A 23,315-nucleotide genomic window follows, 5' to 3' on the forward strand; every position below is an offset into this window, starting at 1 on the left:
TTCCCCAGGAACTGGGTGTTGGAGAAGACGAGCAGGATCATGCCTTGGGAATCTCTCTCCGTGGCAGACACTCCTGCGCTCGAAGTACTGAAGATGCCTGTGGCTGAGTGTACCGGAGGCATCTCTGGGAGAACATCGTCATTGACCTGGGGATGCTTGGCACCTCCTTTCCTGGGCTTGGTTGGCTTAGAGAGCATGGAGAGCAGGTTTGGGAGGCAGCCCAGGCCCTGGGGCAGCCCACGCAGTAGCAGTGACATACAGTTTCAGGATGGAGGCCAGTTATTAATTATTAATAATGGAGATATCCCATCTCCTAGAACTGGAAGGGACCTTGAAAGGTCATTGCGTCCAGCCCCCTGCCTTCACTAGCAGGACCAAGTACTGATTTTGCCCCAGATCCCTAAGTGGCCCCCTCAAGGACTGAACCCACAACCCTGGGTTCAGCAGGCCAACGCTCAAACCAGTTGTTCTGCTTAGGCAGCTCCTCTTGTTGGCTGGTAGATCTGCAGAGGCGTTAGACTCCTGAAGGGATATTTTACTTAACCCTCCTCTTCTCCCTGCCCCAGCACACACCTTTGCAGGTGACGTGGTGGGGTGAAAAACATGGTTAGCAGCTCAGGCAGAGATTGTCTGCCTGGAGCCAAGACACTCGGTCTGAACCCTCTCCCCCAAGCCTGGGGCAAGATGGCTCTTTGGCTGTGTTTGAAAGAGGGTTGCCTTTCCATGGGACACGAGCTGGGGCTGTTCTGCTGCGTCGCAAATCCTTGGCTGTGAGACAAGCTCCCCTGTGCCACTGGGGGTTTCTCTGGGTGTTGGTCTGGGCTGTGAAATAATAATGCATTGCCCGTTAAAACTGTCTGTCTGCTGCGGCTTAGCAGTGAGTAGCTCCACCAAACGGGATCTCTTCAAGGAGATTTGTTTAATTAGCCGTTAACCCCCGATGCCCTGTTCCTTTGCCTCCCTGCTTGGGGATGCCTGAGGAAACCATCAGGAGGATGTGGGGATTAGTCATCTCTGGTCAGCTTTGGGAATGGTAACTGCATCACAAAGCCTTTGTATATTGTGGTCCTCTCTCCCTGAGGGCATCTCACCAAGCCCTCGTGTGGGCCCTGCACACTGCCAATGGGGGAAACATTTTCTCTGATCGTTCACGCTGTTGTGACAGGTTGGGGCACTTGCAACTGTTCTCACCGGGCTGCCAGGCTCTGCTGTCATGCCAGGCTGCTGCACAGTGCAGCTGCTGGCCAGTTGGTCTGGCAGACGCGTATAATCTCCCCTCCTTGTCTCCCTTTGGCTTTTCCCTTCGTTATGGTGGATTTGCCGGAATGTTACTTCCATAGCTGTTTGTCCTTGGGGTGCCACCCTATGTTCTGCCATGCAGCATGCATCTGGAGACAGGGAGAGAGTCCCCTGCTCAGTATGTCATCTTGCGGGCAAAGATGAGATGTGCAGGGACATGAAGGATGCCGTTGGCTTAGATTGAAATGCTCTCCTGGAAGCAATGTGAGATTGAGCCGGGTTAGTCTCTGTGGCTTTTGCAGAGGGAAGTGAGTCTGTAGGAGAGATCTGAATGGGGAAAGGGTCAGGGCTTGGCACACTGATTTTGGAGGTCACGCCACGCATGGGGTGGTGTTGTTACCTGCACACTCTAGGGCACCTCACTTTTACCCTTCCGTAGGCTCAGGGCATAATCTTCTGTGGGTTTGCGGGGCCTTTTACCAGTGAACGAGCCTTACACAGTAATATCCTTAACCTCTGTTTATTAACAGTTACCAGACAGAATACACACGCTAAGCATACAATGCGCACCACTGCCAATACGGCAGATGAACCTTTCCTGGTGGCCAGTCAGGATCAGGTCGTCCTGGGCTCCTCCAGCTTCTGCGCAGTGTGGTTGGCAGCGTGTTGAGGTCTGGCAGCTCTGATCTTGGAGCTGTGTCCTGTAGTTCCTTTTGGACCCCAGTTTATACAGTGAGTGAAAGTTGGGTCCTGCTTAGCTGTCCCGTAACCAATCATTGTAAACTGAAGTCCTACAAACCAGTATGTCCCCCCAGTCCTAGCCTATTACAAAACAATTCTTTAACCAATCACATCCCACCATCTTAGTTGATTTAAATATTGTAAAAAATTAGTTACACAACAGACAGAACCAATTAAAGAACGAGACAGACCCTACAGAAGTGGGGACTGTAAAGGCCAAACAATAGAAGTAGAGATTTCACAGTCACAACGGTTGATAAGTGATTTCTTGCCAGAGAGAACACCATCAAAGTTTTCTTTAAAAATCTTAAGATCTGTCTCTTTATCTGGTGGTGGGTGGGTACTATTAGGACAGGAGCCTTTCTAACAGCCCAATTTAAAAATTTTATTAAAGCTAATGTTAAAATGTTGTATAGTACACAGGTTAAGAAAAGTGTGTCTGTACATGTGGGGATAGTGCTTAGATTGTCCACAAATACAAAGTTAGTTTTGAAAAGTGATATGATACATATAGTGCATAATCAGCAATAACCCACATTTAGGTGACTAAATTTAAGAATACAGTTTTGGTATTAGCATCTAAGCATTCGGGTACATCACTCATGAAAAGTTGTACAATATGGTTGTGGAAAGCAAAATATAACAATGATCGAAGATTGTTTCCCAGTAATTGAGTATTTAGGGTATGTTGTCCGTTTAGAATACAATCCGTGAGGGAAGTATTTCAGTTACTTTTCCCACTGCACTTCTCATCGGCACTCCAGCTCCTCCCTCCCGGTATTGCCGATGTCCGGTGATGATTTCTAGGTAGGTGTCTCTTGACCATCTGAGGGCGTCCGACACCATGAATTGCCACATCAGCCGAGCGTAGCATTGACCGATTCCGCGTTCCCTCAACACTGGCTCGTTATTGGGGTCCCATGAGCCCAGGGCTCCAATGATCAATGCTTCTGACTGAACCTGGTAACCCTTAGCTCTCAAGGTGTTGGACAGAGGGGCATATTTCTCCAGCTTTCGAGCTCGGGTGCTGCGGAAGGCTGGGGTCCTGTTCTTGAAGAGCACTGTGACATCCACCATGATGATCTCCTTCCGGTCCTCGTCCGTGGTGATGATGTCTGGTCACAGGTGGCCGTCGGTTCCGGGGATGGCGGAGTTTACGGCAGCCTTCCCTATGGGTGGTGGGATGGCTCTGACTGGGTGATCTTGGCTGGTGCTGTGTTGCAGCTGCCAGGCTCTGGAATGGGGCTTGCAGTTACACAGGACGTGGGGTAGTGTCTCGTTGGCATAGCCGCACTTCCTGCATCGCTTGGCCCGATTCCCGTGGCGGGAACATTGTTTTGATGCAATTTAGATGGAAGGTGCTGCTGCTGCCCTAATGTGGCTGCTTCTGCTTACTAAAGAAAAATGCCTCAGCCCTTGGAGCGTGGAAGATTGCCTGGAGAAGGGAGGTGGAGGAAGCGGTACTGTTTGCCGGGAGGAATACTACGGAACAGGTCCTGAGGGGTGGCTGGGGCAGAGAGCTCTGCAAGGTAAGGGCTAGTCGCTCAGACTGCATCAGTGAGGGGGTTCCTGGAGGTGCATTCCCTGCTCCAAGGTTCCTGCAGGGTTTTTGTGTTCAGGTTGCTCTATGTAACAGGATCAACATTGAAATGCTCTTTGGAGGCAATTGTTACAGTTGGAGGGGGCGTTATCATGCAGCAGTGAAGGAGAGCATGTGTGAGCAGCGGCTGCCTGTTTTGTGATGTTAACCATGTGCAGCGGAGACTGCCTGTGCTTCCCTGCTGAGTGTGGTATTGAAGGAATTCCTCTAGGAACCCTTCCGGAGGCCAGCTGTTTCCATGACCGTTACTGGGTGGGTTGCCTCAGCCTTGTCTTCAGCGATCAGTTTACAGGCATGAAACTATAATTGCTTTGTTCTCTTTTTATTGTAATAATTGGTTAGAAATTCAGCTCAAGGCTGCACAGCCGTTCTTCGGTACAGATCCTGGGCATGAGGCAGGTAGAGAGACGTGGAAAAACATTGCTTACAGCATGTCTTAATGAGCAGCTTGGAAGAGACTGATGGGAACTAAGGGCTTGTCTACACTTAAAATGCTGCAGTGCTTCACTGGAGAGGCTACTTATGCCGACAGATTGGCTTCTCCCACCCGTGTAGCTACTCCATTTCCCTGAGAGGGGGTAGCTATGGTGATGGGAGAATTCTCCTGCTGACCTCTCTAAACCAGGGGTTAGGCTGGTTTAACTGTTGTTCGGGGGGGGGGGTGATTTTCACACCCCTGAGCGATGTTGTTATACCAACCTAACTAACTCCCTGGTGTAGACCAGGCCTAAGACTGTTTGGTGGTTGTGGTTTTTGTTTTAAACTCTGGCTGAAGATGTAGCTGGCTTCTCAGCCGTACACTCAGAGCCTGTTTTTAAAAGACATTGGCCACTGGGGGCCGCAGAGCCAGTGCCTTGTGATGGAGATGTCAACCGTTTGCTCCAGCCCAGCTTCTCCTGCGTGTTGCCTTCCTAGGAGGGCTGGTGCTGCGATTGTCAGACCAGCGGAGGGAGCAGAGAGGTGACAGCAGTCTCCCTCTTGGGAGGTCCATGTGACTCTGACGAGCATCACAGCTAATATGTGCAGAGGATACACCCACTTGGAGTTTTACCGGCCCAGCCTGTGGAGAAGGGGCATTGAGTTTCAGGGCCCTCCTTTTTCTCTAGGTAGGATGTGGCCAGTGATTTTAACATTCCAGTTATGTGACTCCTCTCAGCACCGCTCAGCAATACTAGTTGTCTCCAATTTCATACATCAATGAGCATTTCTAATTCCTCGTTTAACCAGGCTTCCAGCATTGCTGTACTGTTGATCAAAGAATTTATTCTGTGTCCCTTGACACCTTGAGTCTGGGCCACCGGCTTGGGTTTGTCCTGTGTTTACCCTGGTACCCTGCCCCTTCTGTTGCTAGTCTAATGCCTGCCTGGCCTGTCTAGCTAGTCTGTCACCCAGAAGATTGGGTTCCCTATCGCTGGGATGGAGCTGTTCACCTCGTGCAGCAGCCATCTCTCCCATGGTAGAGTTGTGTTGTGATCCAGTGATAGTTGGCCATAGACTAGCCAGATCAGTATGGTTCTGGGTGCAGAGAAGATTTTTGTTCCTCTTTTTCCTCCTAAAGTTCTGGTTTGGATACAGTGTATGTCTTAAAAAGTTAGCCTGATGGGCTTTAAAGGAATTTCCAGATGTTGAGGTTGATTACAACAGGCCAGCCGCATCCAGAAATTCTTCCCTGACGTTAAAGTAGTTCCATATGGCCTGGATGGTTAAAATGTTTTATTGTCAACTCCGCAGGTCTGAGGGGCTTTCTAAACCGGAGACCCTCACGCTGAGCGGCATGGGGGCTGGAAATCATGTTGAGTTTCAAATCGCTCTCAATGTTTAGTTTGGCTCCCATCCCTGGACTAGCTGAGCATCTCTCCATCCTGCTAAGCTGTAGAATAGGCCTACCACAGAGCAGGCTGTCACGCTCTGAGCAGTGTTCTTTACGCTGCTTGGGAGACTGCCTTTCTAAGCAAGGATTCATATTGTACTGGTAAGCATTCAAAGGATCTGCCGAACCTCCTAGCTTTCGGCACTCGCTCCCACAGCTTCCAGTAGTGAGAAATCAGGGACGTGGTTTCACGTTTGTGTCGGAGGGGAGCTAAACTCGGGAGTTTTGTGCTGTTCCCTGTCCCGTCATGCTGAAAATTAGCAGCAAGAGAAGGAAGTTCATAAAGTCCCGCTGACTGGTGCCAGGAAACACATGGCTCACTTGGCTGTGAATGAGAGGTCTGTGGCGGGGCTGGGTGTCGGACTTGCTCAGAGGTGTCCGGAGCTTGTGAGCCTCGCAGGCTGGGAGGGCTGGGCGGAGGTAGGAGTCGGGAGGGCTGAAGTGGGGCACGGAAGTCTGCTTAAAACCTGTGGTTGAGACTGTGAAGAGAGCAGCACTTCCCCCCAGCTCTCCGCGCTGAGAGTGCTGGGCTGGGAGTCATGAGACCCGGGAGTTCGTCTGCTTTGGGCTGGCTGGCCGGCCTGGGCAACTCACGTCAATGCCCTCATCTGGGAGAATGGGGTAGCTGCTCGTGGGAAGGTGGCGCAACTAATGTCTGAAGCTCTTCAGCCAGGAGGCGCTAGAGAGAAGCGCTTAGTTATTGGGTTTAGCTGGGCCGAATCCTAGCCCCTCTTTTTGTTCCTGGCCGAGGGGGCGGAGCACTGCACCCATTGTCTCAGTGCGACCACTTGAGGCACCAGGTCATCCAGCGCTCCTGCTACCCGACTGGCTCAGGGTGCTGTCCCAGTAAGAGAGCATCTGTGATCGGGGGATGCTGCACTGTGGGGACGGCTGCTCCAGCATTGGTTAGTTCATGTGTGTGCAGGTCTCAGAGGCCTGTCAGTCATCAGACATGTGCCAAGGAAAGTATTTCCAGGCCGGACTGGGCTCCGTGTTCTGTGACAGGGTCCCTTCACGTGATGGTTTGGTTGAGCCCTCCAAGATGACCAGCTAACAGATTGCATTGCCGGTCATTTAACCAAAAGACCTCTCTTTACCCTGCCAGTGTACCCAAAGCTGGAAACACGGGGTGCTAAAGATGCTGGGGAGAGCATTTACCATAAATCAGGTGACTGAATTGTTAACATAGTTGCCCAGATTACAAACTGCTGCCGCCGCCCCCTCTCTTTGTTGGGGTTTTGTAATTGGCAAATGAGTCCAAAGTTGTAGTCTGTGACTAGGAAGGTGTGGAAGTGTCTCTGTTCTTTAAGGATGCAAATCTGAAAGGAGCCCTTTCTATTCCTGCTTATAGGACGTGTCCACTGCTTCTGTACTAAATCCCCCAAAGAAGGCATCACACTTCAAATGGCAGCTTGGTATATTGTGGAAGTGCCTAGGCTCGGGTCAGGACTGGGGCCCTGTTGTGCTGGGCACAACACAGATGACTTTGTCATTGCCTAAGGAGCTTACAATCTAATTTGGTTTGTAAGTATTGAAGTGTCCCACCTTTGCCGGGATAAATGGCGTTCAGGATCTCTGGGCCAAGGGTAAATGACTGGGTGTGCAGCAGGCCATGGTAGTACCGTGGGTCAGTTCCACGCGGTGGGATCAGTCGGCATTTTGTTTTCCCTGGTGGCTGAAGGCCTGTGTCTCTCTCCGGGCTCTAATGTGACATGGCTTCACAGGCCGTTACTGATCCGGAGCTCTTCCTGAGGCTGAGATGTGCTGACACTTGGCAATTGGCTGACTCCTGGGAAGATCTGACAGTCTTGAAGTCCCAGGGCTGTTCACTGGTCGTTGATAGCGAAGGCTTTTTGGTGTCATTTGTAAAACTCAAACCTCATCCTGTTTAAGCTGCTGGTTCGCTGTGCGCAAACTTACACTGCACCACAAGATCTGTGCAAGCTCCTCAGTGCATCTCCAGAGAGCAGAGTGCAGGGGGCTGGCTCTCTCTGGGAACGACCTGGGCTTCAGTGTTGTCAGCTGTAGGGAAAAGCCTCCTCTCAAGAGGAGAGTCTGGCTGAAAATGTATTGGCTGATTCAGGGCCCAGAGCTCTATGGTGTTAGCATCTCTGAAACAGATTTTCTCTGTTTAAAAACATCTCTTCACATTTGATGCTCTTAGCCATTCACCTGATTGTGTAAAGGAATTGCCCTACTTATGTCTCTTGCCTGTTGCTGTGTAAGACCTTTAGCATGTGCCCAAGGCAGGCATTGAACTTGCTTAAAATGGACCAAGTGGCAGCCACCCTTCTTTTTAATACACAAATGTGACTGCCTGCTTGACGCTGCAGAGCCCAGCAGGCAATGTGGCTTTGCTCAGGCCACAAAGGATCATCATAAGCTGGGACCTGTGGTCCCCACCCTGCCGCATCTCTGGCAGGGTGAACAAGAATCCATGGCTTCGTACTTAAAAATAATTAATATTCAAGCAATACACATTTGCTGTCTGAAGTTTTAAAGACAATCAAACCTCTGAACTGCTGGAAGTCACTGGCTCAGCACCTGCAATCCGAGTTTGAATAGCTAACCCAGGTTTTGACAGCACTGTGCAAATAGAGATTTTTTTCATTTCAGTTTATTCAACTAGTTCAGTTCAATAACTAGTTTATTCCAAGCTAAGAAACTGATTGGGAATTGAAAAAGCAAGAAAGTTTTGTTTTCCTCTTCCAATCTATGAATAAAAAGTAGGTGTGAGAGGATGAGATCTGTTAGTTCTAAATGCTTGAAGGACATGGTGACCAGAACCAATCAGTTAAACTTGTTAACTACAAATAATATTTGCATTGTTTAATAAGTCACTTGGTTTTAACCTGTACTGAAAAACTTACTTATTTGTTCTTATATATCCAGCACATTTAAGGTCGTTTTATTTAAGGTTTATTTACTTTAAAATGCTGGCTTTGTGCATTTTTTATTGAATTTGAATTTCCATCCAAATAGAGCATGACACAAATCACGAGTTAAAAAAAAAAATCACCTAGTAAAAAAGATTTTCTAATGTAATAAAAAATGTAAAATTAAGAATCTGAATAAATATCTGTTAAGATAGATATAATGGCTTAAATACATGTGTATAGCTATAGTATATCCTCCTGGTAAGCAAAATGAAACACCACATTTAGTGTAAAGGTTATATTTAATTGCAAATCAATGTGTTTTAATGGATATACCAATCAATGAGAATCGACCTTTCTTTAGGAAAATAAAAAGTATGAATGCAAAACAAGATTAAATTATTTAAATCAAGGTTTCTTGCTTGCTGCCTTAACTCATGATGAAAATGGACTGACGATAAGTGGCTATGGGCCATAGGTGTGTTTCTGAGGTGGTTCTACCTCTGACACTTCCAGTAGAACAGGGGTTCTCAAACTGGGGGTCGTGAGCCCTCAGGGGGTCGTGAGGTTATTACATGCGGGGGTCGTGAGCTGTCAGCCTCCACCCCAAGCCCTGCTTTGCCTCCAGCATTTATAATGGTGTTAAATATTTTTTAAAGTGTTTTTAATTTATAAGGGGGGGTCGCACTCATAGGTTTGCTGTGTGAAAGGGGGTCACTAATACAAACGTTTGAGGGGGAGGGATAGCTCCGTGGTTTGAGCATTGGCCTGCTAAACCCAGGGTTGTGAGTTCAATCCTTGAGGGGGCCGCTTAGGGATCTGGGGCAAAATCAGTACTTGGTCCTGCTAGTGGAGGCAGGGGACTGGACTCAATGACCTTTCAGGGTCCCTTCCAGTTCTGTGAGATAGGTCTCTCTCTCTCTCTCTTTATTTATTTATTTAACCACTGCACTAGAACATACGTATCTTTTGCAAGACAGAGTGGCTAGAGCGTGGACTCAGATGTATGTCTAGCTGGCGGGACCCCTAGGTGATCTGCTGCTCTGTGAGCTTTTCTTGCCCTAGAAGAGCTTTTCTTTCTTGCTGGTGTTGTCCGTGTCAAACCGGAAAGCAGCCACTCTTGCTGGAATTGCTTCCTAAGCCAGGCTGCTGGAGCTAGTCCCATGACTTTGAGAGGGTACCGTGTACACTGAGCCCACCATCTCTGCCGGCAGTAGAGCTCCTGGAGAACCAGGCTCACATCAGTTTTCTCCATTAACGTCCAGGGTACGTTTATTTATGGAAAAGACATTTGTCTCAATGCTGTGGAGCCAGTCAGTCTCGGTTATTCTCATACTAACCGTGAGGAATTAGCTAGCCACTACGCCAGCTGCTGAGCTCCTCCTCTGAACCAGAGAACGAAGGCTGCCCCATGCTCTGGGAGGAGACAGGCTTCTGTTGGCTTGTCGTGCGCTCTGCGTTCTACAGCCTCCGCACAATGGTCGTTTTCTAGTGCTTCGGATTTTATCTTCTGCGTTGGGATTGGACTAACGTTAGCCGAACTCTACACGTGGTCCCACCCTGCCAGGGCTCGCTGCGAGCCAGCACGGATTCTCTTCGCTTTGGAAGCAAGCAGCGGGACAGTAATGCTCTGGTGGTTAGGTCCATGATGGGCTTGGGGCATCCGCTGAGCCTGTCCATTGCAACTAGTGTGTGAAAGACTCTGTACTGTTGTGAACACACGGCGTGCCCACTTCACCCCAAGCCCTGACTGCCCAGGCAGCTGGCTGAGAGACCAAGCTGTCTCATCGGTGAATAAAGCTAACGCCCTGAAGCAGTGCAATGAGCACCTGAAAACGACAGGTAACTTCCTAACCCTGGCTTGTGGAACACCCTCCAGTCCCCCCGCTTGTCTAATGTGATGTGAGGAGCGATTACATCCTCTCAGCCGCTAACGGAAGGAATGGGGTGACTTCCTGCTGCTCCATTCCACACCTGTCGTGGCGATCAGAGAGGCAACAGGCTGTTCCGGCTGTTCCTGCATCCGACTGAGAGTCGTGGTACGGCTGCCGCTGTGCGTGGAGTCACTGCACGCCTCAGATTCTATCGATCTAGGGCACTTCTGTGGCCCCAGCAGCATAGTGCCGGGGCACCTGGCAGTCGCTCCTGTACCTACCCTCACACCACGGGGGGAGGCAGGGCCAGGTTGTTATCTCCATGGGTAGGACCCTACCAAAATCACGGTCCATTTTGGTAAATTTCATGGTCATGGATTCAGCTATTTAAATCTGAAACTTCATGGTGTTATAGTATGAACTCACAGCACCATGCGGGTTTGGCCCGGAGCGCAGCTGTGTGCTAGGCACTGCACAAACACAAAGGCAGGCATGGTCCCACATAGCCTGACTAGCTGAGCGGCTGCTGCTCTCAAATGAAGCTACAGGTCAGCAAAACGTCAGCGCGCATTCCAACCTGGTGTGTTTCTGGCTCCGCCGAATGGCTGGAGCAATTCCGGCACCACCCTCTGGTTTGCTCAGTGTACGTGGTCGTATAAGTGGTATTGAAAAGTCCCCCATTACTGCATCCCCGGCGGCTAGAAACGAGGGCTGGTGAGGTTCCCACATGGCTTAATGTGAGACCAAGTGTCTGGATGGGGTAGCTGATTCCTGAGTGCAGCGGCAGTGTCCCCCGCTCCTTCTAGTGAGAAACTAGGTGAGGAGGGTCTGTGCGAAGACGAAGGGGAGCCCAAGCTGTGCAGCAGTGTCTGGCTTGTGGTCAGGCTGCATTCCCCAGAGATGTTACTGAGGAAGCGGGAGAGACGGTGATGTTCAGATTGTTTCAAGCTGTTGGCGATTGTTCAGATCAGGCGCAACGGGAGGCGGGGGACCTGCTGCCTGGCACAGAAAGAGGGACGCTGGTGTGCCTGCAATGGGAACACCCGATTAGCCATGCTGGGGGCGGCCAAGAGGGAGTTAAGCAGTGGGTACGGAAATAAGCTTTGCCTCTTATTTTGAGCCTGAGTCTTTCTGGTTTGTGCTTCTCCTTGTACGGCTGCCGTGAGCTGCTGGGTCTGGGGGCAGAGCAGTGCCTGAAGCAGGAGGCGTATGGGGCTCCGTGTTCGTGTGCTGTGATGCTCTGAATACGTGGCAGTGTTGGTGTGTTGTAAGCTCCCCGGTGCTGGCAGGGGTTGCTCCAGGAGAAGCCAGGCGTGCCGAGCACCAGGGTTAGAGGAGTTCTCTGGAATGCTTTGTTGAGTCTGTTCCTACAGCACTTAACAGTCAGTCGCTTCCCCGCTCCGAGCCGAGCCCTGGCGCCTGGGTCGCTGTCTCCAGGCCCGTGGCTGGCGATGACTCACTCCTGCCTACAGCACAGCGCTGGGTGTTTGGGTGCTGAGGACAGTGTGGATCCCAGTCCTGCTCACCGCCGGGGTACCTGCAGTATCACCTGCCCTCTCCCTCTCGTGCCCATGTTCAGCTCCCTCCTGTCCTGGCGCACTCAGGGGCCGTGGGCCAGGCTGCACGTGTGGCAGCCAGGACCGCACGTGCTGCAAGGGAAGTCTCTGCAGCTCACTGTTAACATGCAGGCAGCCCCCATGTATCATGGCTGGGGGCTCCGGCCTTCCTCCATGGGCTGATGAGCTCCTGGGCTTCAGTTCAGTAACAGCAGCACCCTTCTCCTGTCGCCAAGGGGCAGTTACGGCGGGAGAGCTGGTGGCTTGGCCCACGTCACTTGGCAAGTCAGGTCAGTGGCAGTCACAGCAACAGAGTCCTGGTCTTCTGTCTGGCAGCTTGGTGCCCACCATGTCCCGCTTCGAAGGGCTAGCACTGGGCCAGCTGCTGCCCCAGATCCTCCTGACTCCCTCCCCGCACTGCACTCTGCTGCAGCTGGGCATGGGGCCCAGGCTGGCCATGGGGAGGCCAAGGCGAATTCCTCCAGCTGCCAGGAGCCCTCTCTTGTCCCCAGCGCAGTGCCCTGAGAAATCCCCTAGGTTATGGCCACTTCCAAGGAGCCAAGTCCCTTGACGCTGGCCAGTTTTCTGAGGGCTAAAACAAGCTGGCCTGCTGCCCCCAGCACCCGAGGAGGCTGGAGGGGGACGCAGGCTGCAATGTTAAGCGCAGTCTGCCGGGTTAGGTGCACTCAGCACTGGCTGCTATTAACCTGGTCTGCTCACACTTTTGGGATCTGTCAGTACCAACCCGAAGGCCTGGACAGGTCTCCCCTGGAATAAATCCACCCATTGGGTTTGGGGTCACTCCCATCCCACAACTCAGAGGGCATCAGGCCACAGTCTTGCTGCTGAGGGGAGCTCGCCAAGGCCACGGCAGTGCAGGGGGGTGGGAGGGAGGAGAGCGAGCGACCTGGGAAGGTGATGGCCATGTGCCTGGCTGCTCCTCTCCGTCCTGCGGAAGCCAGGCTGGCACAGCAGATGCAGTTGGCCATTGATTTCTGGGCATGACTGCTCAGATTTCCAAAGGCCCGGAAGGCCCTTTTCCATGTGGGGGAGGCGCTGCTCCCCAGGAACAGATGAGCCCCCCCCCCTCCGTTCCCATCTCTGCAGCAGCTTTTTGGCCTTTGCTGTGGGATTTGACTGTGTCCAGATCCCCCCCTTCTCACACCTCACCATATGCCAGCCTCACTCGGCCAGGTGCTGCTCCTGTGTCACACCAAACAGTGTTAAAAAAATAATTCCCAACACCATAAACCGGTGTTACTCCTCGTGAGCCCAAGTGGTTAGCCAGCTTGAGTCCGGGTCATAGACCGGTCTTGCAGTGGTTCTTATTAAGAGCTAATGTACAAGATGTTTCCACAGGAAGCCACCTGCACCCTCTTCTTCTTTCTTGCCACTCTCCTGTTCGGGGTCGGTGACTGCTATAGACTTTCTGCACTCCGGCCGGATGCCAGGCTGCCATGCAGATACACGTTGTAAGCAAACAAAAAGAAATTCGGTTTTGAACACAAGTCTCTCTTAATTCAGAACTCTGCCTAATGAGTCCCATGGGCCCACTGTGGCCCTGCTGCCTCCATGTGTGTCCCCGGAGGCTGGAGGTCCTGGGAGCCCCCCCCGTGTCAGAGGATTTGCTTAAGGAGGGGCCTGCTGTTGTCCAGTGGGGAATGTACCAGGCCTGAAATTGCAGAACTCACCAAGCATATGGTATAATTTCACTCTGAGCTACCAGCCACAGAACTAGATCTCCTTAACCTCAGCAGGGAGCCAGGTACCCAGGGTCCTCCCTTAGCTGTCTCACTGCTGGTGCAGCTGGGAGCGTGCTCACACAGTTGGATACAGTGTGTACCCACACCTGTCTGCAGAAACCTTGTGAATCCTCTTTTGCCACATGAGAGCAGAGTTTGTATTTCACTCCTGGCTGTCCCATGGACGAAGGGACAAGGCCACTCACCTGGCTGCTCAAGAGTCCAGTGGCCCTGGCCCTCAACCTTCATTAACTAGCTCAGCTGGAGGCTTGTATCTTTCAGTCGTACGTATTTAAAGCGAAATACCCCCGTTTATTTTACAAAGTGCCAGAGTTTAAGGCTTGTTTCTGACTGATCAGAGAAGCTGTCCCAAAACACAGTACTCCGGCAAGAGGCCACAGAGAAACAGTTCAGGTCAAAATCAGATTTTTGAGCGTGGTTTTTTTTGCATAACATGGGGGTGAGTTATTGTGGTACACACATAATAGTGGGTGTGGGTGTGTACACAGGTTTAACAGAGCTGTTTTAGCACTTGTGTCCATGGTGGTGTGGGCTGGCGCAGTTACATTTCACTCATGAAATGCTTTGGAGCTCAGCCTTGACTTTTAGGTTGATTCCTAATTAAGTTAATCAGCTTTTTCATGGCTGTGTTTTTTCAAGCAGCCCTTTTGGTTGAAGTCAGAACAATCGTGCTATTCATCCCTCAGTTTGCCTTGGAGCCGCCGCTCAGCCCCTCTCTGACTTTCCGAGAGTCCCGATTGCCCAGGCCTGCCTTGCTGTCTGGGTTGTGTTGGGGAACAGTCTCCTCGAATCACACACTGGGCACTCATGGCAGAGAGCCTGCTGTCCATTGGGAGGGATTCCGCTGGTCTGACATTGGTCAGTGGCAGGGACTCGTATGCTGCTTTTCCTCAGTGCAATTATAAAGGGCTTTGCTTGTCTGAGCTGCATTATCCCTGGCCTGCAGGGAATATCCGGGCGTGATTATCTAGACAGCCCCTCCTGCTTTACGGAGAGCTGAAACTTGACAGCCTGTGGTGCACCGAACGTGCAGTCTACCTGACCTACCCCACAAGAGGCAGTGGCTGGAAAAGGGGGGCTGGTGTTGGAGGGGGAGAGATGACGCATGTGGGATGCGGCTCTGGTACTAGAATTTTCCATTCCGCAGGAATCCAAAGTGTCTCTCAAACCATGTGCCTGGTGCTGCACGTGGGTCGCTGGCCGGCCATTCTGCACCCGCAGCACTGCAGGCCAGGAGAGAACCACGAGTCAGTTCGGCAAAGTGTAACAGAGCCGTTAGAATGTGAGCAGGACGCTGGCCCCATGGCATCCAGCCACCTGCTTTGAAGTCTTTACTGGTCTGAGTCGTCAGGACTCCTCCACAGGGGCACCTCTGGCAGGGCAGCGCCCCAGTGCCACACGGAGATGTCAGGGGCTGACTTGAGGGAACCAACCTCACCTCTGCAGCACCTGTGTTTTCCTACCAAGTCCGCGTTGGAGTGTGAGCAGGTCAGCCTGGGCTCAGCTGGAGAGGAGCCTAAGGTGAGATGTCTGCTGCAGGAGGCCAAGGGCTGCTCTCTCCAGCGCTATGCTCTGAAAGCCTCAGAAGAAGTTTCTCTGTGCAGAAACAAGCCCTGTCAAACTCACAGTTTACCTTGACATGGATACTGTTGGGTCTCTATGTGGGGGAGACAAAACTATTTACTTATCGAGTGACTGAGCAGGTGGGTTCTGATGTCCTTTACAGTCCCAGATCTGAAGCATTAATTTCACTCTGTGATTAGTCCTACCAGCTGCATTATCTCCTTGTATTGCTGTTTATCAGCCACAGGGTAGCAGCCACACGTATATGGTGTCAGATACAATTGTTCATCAAACCAGCAAAGACAAAGAAATGCCTTTGGGAAGGTTTCAAGTGCTAATTGTGTCACACCAAACTGAGTGCTAAAGAAATTTGTTCACAACACACAAAAATCTAGTGTTACTCCTCGTTAGCCCAGGTGGTTAGCCAGCATTCAGGGTGTTGTGGGATGTCTCCGCCAGGAAGAGAAATTGAGATGGGGATTGTGTATTTCTTTGGTGCAATCCTGTTTATTTTGTTTCCTTGAACACAGTAAGAATCAAACAGGAGGCTGTTTCTTTGCTCACAATTCCAAGTCTCTTTCAGCCAGCACTCTGCCCAAAAAACCCTCTCTCTCTCTTTACTTTCTCTCAGGGTCAGACTACAAGAACTTCTCTTGTTGTCTCCTGATTTTCTGCTTGCTTCTGGCTGCTGCTTAATCACAGACGCACGCAGCTCCATCAGACAAGACCCAGCCCCTGTGTTTGCATTCAGTCGAATCTCTGGGCAGTGGCTTCCATTGTAATTGCTCCCTCATGTAGTCTGGATGGAAAGTAGCCAACATGCCCATCAGCTGCAGTGAGGTTTCACCCAGGACTAGATCAAAGCTCATTAACCAACTGTTAATGCATGTCCGCAGGATCCACAGGGACAGTTAGTCCATGGTGGGCTAGTGCGGGGTAGAGTCACATCCCAGCTTTCTGTGAACTAAACGTCTGTGTAGGCAAGCCCCAAGTCTGGCTGCTGCTAGTTCACACTAAAATTCAGACCCTGACGAGTCCTCGCCATGAGCCCTTAGAAAATCTGTCTCCAGCTCCTGTATGCACTCGAAGGAGAGCGCACGTGTTGCTGCTCCTGTTCTGCTTCACGCCGCAGGTTCCCAATGCATCCTGGTGCTACAGTGCTTAATCCAGCATGTCACTAGAATCTACCTTGGCCCAGCCAATGTTTGCCCCATTACCCCCCAAATAGACTATAAAAATGGAGACCAAGCGTGTCGTTTCCCCTGGTTCACCAGAGAGATCCGGCCTCTGACACATCCTGGGCCCTGAGTGTTTGGAAAATCCGTAGTCAAGACCTGGATCTGGCTGGCCCCAGCTCATTTTCACACAGACCCCCTTCTGTACAGACAGCAAGTGTATCCACCCCAGTACACCAGAGACTCCTGTGTCCCACGCATAGTGCTTCAGGGAGGCCACAATAACCCTGCCTGACATCTTGATCTGTAGATGCATTACAAGTCCCTCAGTAACACTGTGGTTTTCCTCTCTGCAGGAACAAGAAGTGGTGCTGGCATAGCAGATGGGTTGCTGCACACGATCAGCTCAGCTCTTAGTTATGCGATGTGATTGCACTGGTACCCGAGGGCCTGGTGATGGTGGTTCTGCCAGATTCTTTTTGTGTTGCATAAGTTAATGATTGTTGCTTTATTGGTTTAAGCACTCTTGGTTTGAAATTAATTGCTTAATACTTTAATCCCCTGGTACTTAAAACAAGGATGACGCATCCCTACATCAGATGCGAGGTTCGTACAAATTAATAGATCACAGTGAAAGTATTCAGGGCAAGGAGGGTGCTGGCATGAAAGTCAGGCTACCCTGCTGTAATTGAACGGATCTCCTTATGCCTAGCCTGGCTTTTACATGAGGAACATTTCCAAAGGCCGGGACCCCTGGAACTTTCCTTTGGAGGTCGATGGCAGTAGCATGTGTGCCTAACTGAGGGAAGGATTCTGCAGATGACTGCTGTCATATCCCCCGCCCCCCTCTGTTCCTGTGGGTCTGTTCATCCGCCTGTTGTCTTCTTGTAAACCTGTTCTGTGACTTGTCTGTGCAGCACCTTGTCTGGGGGCTACTTGACTACAAATGAATAACAGCGTGCATGGAGCTGTACGTACAGTGCAATGTCACATCTGCTGGTTGTCTGTTAGCCTTCGCCCCTCACTTACAGTGTCAGATAGCTAGCGCCCAGCCCGTCACGAGTGCAGCTTAAGGGAAGAGCGTGTGGGCTGCCTTGAGAAATTGAGCTGGCTTGGATTGTTTATGCGACAGCTGCTGCGGGCTAATGGACAGACTGTACCTCGTTGTAGCTGACAGTGGAAAGCCCCTTTGGACTTGCACTGGTGTCATCCGGGGCACACACCATTGAAGACAAGCCCTCAAACCCAAGATTTCAGGCCCTGGTTCATGGCAGTGGGCTTGCACTGTGGATCGTACCATGCCTGGCATGGGGGTCAGGGTCACTATACCTACCTTGTACTATTCAGTGCAAACTCCAGGGCTGATCAAAGTCAGCTGATTGGCACCATTTGATGGGCGGGTGTGTGTATCTCTGCAGAAGCTCTAGGTCCCCCCGGGAGGCCTCGGCGTTGAGGTGTGATCTGAAGAAGGGCCCTGTGTGCGTTCTCCGAGCTGCGCACATAAGCGTGGGCTGGCGCTTAATCACCCTCTCCCATGCCTGGCCCAGACACAAATGGCAGGGGTGCTGGTGCTGGTCCCCCGTTGGTGTCGGGCCTACACCAGCACCCGGACACAATGCCAGGTGGCATGTTCACAAGCCAGCCAAAAAGCTGGGCCGTGGTCTGTCAAGATCCAGCCCTTCCCCAGCACCCCCACCACGTGGGATGGGCTCTGTCCTGCCACCTGGGCCAGCTTCCCTCTGCATGACAGGTTTGCTCCCCAGTACTTTCCTATTGGCTTCTGTGGACGCGTAGTCGCAGCCAGGCCGGCCCAGCGACGCTCTGGGAATCCAGCGCAGGAACGGCCCCTCCTTAGCCCACGTGTTGGGTTGATCTCTCCCTGCTCACGGGACGGGGAAGAGGCCAAATGCTGCATTTAGCCACACAACGTGTGATGCTTTTAGTGGTCTTGCTCCTTCTTTGCAAAGTGCTTCAGGAAGGCTCCGGTCATCATAGCCCTGTGCTCTCAGCCCTTAGCATGTGGCAGGGGACAGCTCCCACATCCACTTCCCGCGCTGGTCCAGAACAGCAGGCCCAACCTGTCAGCGCCGCTGTGGTCCTTTCCATCCCCAGCACCTCTGGGCTCGGGCTCCAGACGGCGCTCCTCAAGGCACGGGGGGGAGGGGGGACGACACAGCTCAGGCACCCAAAGCACTTGGTATTGAACCGGCTTTTCAAATACTACTCCGTCCCCCCAACCCAACAGCCAGGAGGGAGAGGGGGTTGAGCCGCCAGAGGGACCTGCTTAGATCAGTCAGACTCAGCTGCCTTCTCATGAATCATAGAATCCTAGACTGTCAGGGTTGGAAGGGACCTCAGGAGGTATCTAGTCCAACCCCCTGCTCAGAGCAGGACCAATCCCCAGACAGATTGTTACCCCAGTTCCCTAAATGGCCCCCTCAAGGATTGAACTCACAACCCTGGGTTTAGCAGGCCAATGCTCAAACCACTGAGCTATCCCTCCCCCGCAATGCTTCCTGTTAGTCCCTGGGCAGCAGCATCTGCCAACGCTCAGTTTGGGGCACAGGGGCTGAGTGAGGTCCCCCAAAGCAGGGATTGCTGCCCTCCCCTCCCAGAGCTTGGCCATCCCTGACACGTTGCTCCCTGGCTCTGGCAGAGGCCTCAGATGGGTCTGCGTTAGCCTTTACCGTGGGTGCCTCCGCTTTTTGCGCTGCCCTGCTGCCGGTGTTTGAACGGCCGTGTCGTGTAACCCTGCTGCGGGCGTGGTGGCGGAAGGCTGGCAGCAGCTGTGGGCTGCACACAAACTGGGGCAGTGGGGCTGGGATGTGACCGGCAGGCCTGGTGGTGGATGGGGAGATGTGCATGTCCTAAGACCAGCAAGGAGCAGTTTGTGAGCAAGGCCTGGTGAGATCTGGGGTGGCAGTGGAAAGTCTGGTTTTACTCTGGGAGGGCTGCTGTTTAAACAAATCCCCCATCTGATTCGAGGCCAGGATTGGAAATGGTGGCTTTCCCTTTGCAGGGCTCTCAGCTTTGTAACTGCTGGTTACCAGAGCACTGTGCCTGGGTGGATCGAGAGTGCTGACCGCTTCTGTGCTGCTTCCAGAGGCATTGTGAGGAGAGCCAGGCCTTGGCCATCAGCCTGGGGAGCTCAGGATGGCCAAGGATCTGGTTTGGATGCCTTGTAGTCCCAGCAAGACAGACATGCAAGAGATTTTCCCCCTTGCCTTTCCCAGCAAGGAGCAGACACTCCAACATGGAGATCTGCAGTGGCGACGCAGGTCCACCTGTCGGGTGCCTGTTAGCCCTGTGGCCATCCCAGCGCTCTGCAGAGCAGCCAGCCGCCCTGCAGGCCGTGCTAACCAGGCAGTAGGGTTTAGTCTTTATTTTCCACTTGAAAATGTGCTCACCCAGTGTCTGGGCATAGAGAGCCGTGTTCTAAAGCTCCGTGGCGCTGGGCACCAGGCTTCGTAGCCTTCACAGTCATTGCTCCTCCTGCCTGCCCTTCAGTTGAGCTAGCCAATCCCAGGCTGGGTGGGGCATGGTGGTGCGGTGCCCTCTCCCCATGGGCTGAGGAGTCTCTTCTGGGGGATTTTCCTCCTCCTGGGCCGTGGTGGGGTGCTACATATGGCGTGTGCAGGCCCTGGCAGGTGAGCTGCTCTGGGATGGCGTGGTGACCCAGCAGAGCAGTTCCTCTCATCCCCTGCCCGTGCGAGGCTCGCTCCGAGGGGTTTCTGGGAGGCTGAGCACATTGGTCGAATGGGGCCAGCTGCAGATGAATATTAAAATGTCCAGCTCAAGAATGTGGGCATCAGGGCCTGAGCTAAGGCACTCCCTCCACGTTAGTGTCTGTGAAACCTTCTCTACAAGTCAGGTTTGCTTGGGTCTGGAACATGTTCTGCTGTCTGGCCTGAGCCGTGGGGCTGGGTGATTGCTCACCTCCAGCTGTGCCCTCGCTGTCTCTGTGAATTGTGGGGGCCAGGAGCTCTGTGTCCTGCTCATGTGGGAGCTGCAGCGTGGGTATTGTGTGGTGACGGTGGAAGCAAGCTGTGAGCCCCACGACTGGGCAGGGTTTGCAGTGGGAATGCAGATGGGATGGGGCCCTGAGCCGTCTCTGCCCCGGGAGTGTCCTATCCATTGTGCGTGGGCAAAGGAGGATCCCATGGCACTGCCCCTGGGCTCCCTGTGGGGCAGGCAGTGTCACGCTCCAGCACAGCCTGGCTTTGGCTCTCCATTGCCACAGCCCCTTCCGAGGGGTGAGCCGCGGCCAGCAGGCTTCCTGTGGCCTAGGTGCAACTGAGCTGTCTGAGGTACCCATTGTGGGAGACACCTACCGCGTTTGTTGCCTCTTCTCTCCAGAGCAGAGACTCCTTTGACAGACCGGCGAGGCTTGGTGCAGGCGCCTGGTTCTGAAAGGGGCAGGGGCTGGCCACCCTGCAGCCCGTGGTGAGCTGTTGGGGATCTGCCCCTAATTGTCACCAGACCAGTTGGATGTGCAGTGCTTGTGAGTGTCAGCTGCACGGCTTCCTCCAGGCTGGGCGGGCTGGCTGGCTGCGTTTTCTCCCCGCCCCACCCCAGTGGGTCCCTGACCACCTTCTTTAGATAGGTCTGGAGCTTGTTGCTGGAATATGGGCAGGAAGCCTGTTCCTGAAGCCATTCCCCCTGCCGGAGCAGCTGTGGGAACACGCCATCTTGGGCGCTTCGCTGTTCACCTTCCATGTATAAAAGGCTCAACATCTGCCTCGTGCTGAACGGCCCCCCAAGCTCTGCGCTGCTTTGGCCTCATCCCGTGTGAGAGCGGGAGGCTGGGAACGGGATCGGGTAGTGAGCAGCAAATGCTGAATTGCCCTTTGTCTGTTTCGCTTCCGATTGCCAGCTGGTAACCTGAGCGGTGCACACATGCAGCTGGCTGCACACAGGCAGTTTGCACGCTCCTGGGTGGAGCGTTAGACTGACCTTGTTGTATGCTCAACAATGCCCGACATGGCCCCGTCCAGTTCTCCGGCCACATGGCCCGGGCCTGGCCAGTGCTCCCTGGCCGTGGGAGGTGCTGGGGAAGAACTGCTCAGCCTGCATTTCCGGCCGTTGACACTCCGTATCCTTTTCCTGCCGTGCAGTGACGCTCAGCCCCGCAGCAGCATCCACACGGGTCTGCTGGCTGGACCCTGTTCAGGCCGAGAGGGCAAGCATCTCTGGAGGGGCGGGGAGCAGGCACTGGGATTCCGATAAACTCCCCTCTAGGGAAGGGGCTTCACAGCGGCCGATCCCCCTGCACCTATGTGCAGATGGGCTTTGGTGGGGGGGGTCTCCCAAGCGTTGGAGCAGTGGCTATCATCTGCTGCAGGGACGCCCCCCTCTCCTCCCCCAGGTGTGCACACCTCAGGCTGGGGTGTCCGCACTGCTTGCCCAGCCTTGCCCGAGCCAGGCGGGGTGAACAGCCCGCAGGAGAGAGCGGAGTCCTTGTTCACGCTGCTGCTTCCCCCGTTCCTGTGTGCCCTCCTGACACGGGACCCGAGGGGCCTTGGGCAGTCTCCGAGCTCTGGGACTGTTTGGCAGGGGCAGGGCAGGAGTGCCCCTTTGGTCAGCTCTGAGCAGTGGGCTTTGCCCCTTTCCCCGAGAGGCGCTCCCACAGCCTCGCAGACCCTCCCTGCTGGGGCGATCCAGCCAGAGCTGTGCTCCGCCTCTCCCATAGCTCTGTGCTCATCTCCTCTGGCCCGCGGCTGCCTGGCTCTGGCTGTGACGACTCCACAGGGCTTCAACTGGGATTTGAACTGGGGCCATGGTGTTTTCTTGCCTAGCTGGGCAGCTGGGTATTTGCCTCTCCTCTGAGGTGCTTTGTTCTCTTCCTGTGGCCAAAGCTCCTGCCCTCTGGGCCACTCCTGTTTCAAACCAGGAGCTATGTTTCTGGGTTACACAGCCTGGGAGAGGAAGGGGTTAAGGGAGAGATAAAGCCGAGCTGTGGGTTGAAAACTGGCACTCGGGGTAGGTCTGAGAGAGGAGACAGTTTTACCGGTGCGGGGGATCGTTTGGGGAGGGGAGATGCTGGAGCGGAAAGCCCAAGAACAGAGCCTGTAACAGACTTGTCTGCTCCTGAAATGTAACCTGTGAAATCTGGAAACTTGGCAAGCAGGTTAGCGCGTGCCAGGGCGTTCGGCGCCTCCCAGCGCCCTGTGCGTGGCACGGAGAGGGTGGCCTTCTCCTTTGGCCTTGTTACTGTTGTCCTGATTGGGCACGGGGCTGAGAAAACAAGGGTGCTGCCTTTTCAGTGCGGGTTTTTCTGGAAGTTGAGGCTCTGAGAATTCAAGCTGGAGATTGAGGTGCACATTTGTAACAGGGAGGGGAGTTGATCACTGGACCAGCTTCCTTAGTGACATGGCGGATTTGCCGCCGCTTGGAGTTGTTAACTCCAGACTCTAGCTCCAGAAGAAGCAATGGGCTCCGGGAAGGAATCGCTAAGTGAGGTTCTGTGGCCTGGGCTAGGCAGGAGGCCCCAGGAAATGAGCCCCGGGAGGCAATTCAGCAGGTTCTCGGACAAGGGCTCGGTCACTCTGAGGACGAGGAGGAACCTGCTTGCTGGAAAACTGCCAAGCAGAACACTTCAGTCACCTGGAAGGGCCTGAGCTCTTCGACGAGCTCCTCGGGAGACAGGATTGGCTGTCCGCACCCTTCGGGGCCTTCGAACCCCCGCCCCAACACAACTAGCCGGTTCCCCCTGCTTTCCCTCCCCAGGGTTCCCATCTGGTTCCCAGTCGAGCCCCTCAGCGCCTGTGCAGCCCCTGGGCCAGCAGCTATGGCTCCCATGCGGCGGTCAAGCTACAGAGGCGGCCGTGGGCCCTTAGTTTCTTTGGCTGGGATTCAGCGGCTGGAAAAGAGAGTTACAGCCTCCGAGACCAGCCAGCTCTGGGTTAGGAGCAGCAGCCCAGACAGAGGAGCTGGTTGGAATGGCCTGGCACTGGCCTTTGATGCGGGAGGAGAAGCCATCCGCTACCCGGCTGGGCATGCGCCGCCCTTCCGGTGCGCAGACCGGCTAGTCCTGGGCTTTGGCATGCTGCGTGCCTCTC

At 53.4% G+C, this 23,315-nt stretch overlaps 1 protein-coding gene across 2 annotated transcripts in view; it reads left to right on the forward strand.

The window, feature by feature from the left end:
• The window catches only part of PTK7 (protein tyrosine kinase 7 (inactive)), an 88,316-nt gene that overhangs the window by 43,167 nt on the left and 21,834 nt on the right, over positions 1 to 23,315 (forward strand). The window contains exon 1 of one of the 2 annotated variants that reach the window (XM_054023003.1): positions 5,767 to 5,788. The exons of the other annotated variant lie outside the window; for it this stretch is intronic. Within the exon in view, the coding sequence (XP_053878978.1) occupies positions 5,782 to 5,788 (7 nt within the window). The 5' untranslated portion in view covers positions 5,767 to 5,781. Of the gene's footprint in view, positions 1 to 5,766; positions 5,789 to 23,315 lie in introns of those variants that run through there. 2 annotated transcript variants of the gene reach the window in all.

This window comes from Malaclemys terrapin, chromosome 3, assembly GCF_027887155.1.
Source record: "Malaclemys terrapin pileata isolate rMalTer1 chromosome 3, rMalTer1.hap1, whole genome shotgun sequence".
Classification (NCBI taxonomy): Eukaryota; Metazoa; Chordata; order Testudines; family Emydidae; genus Malaclemys; species Malaclemys terrapin.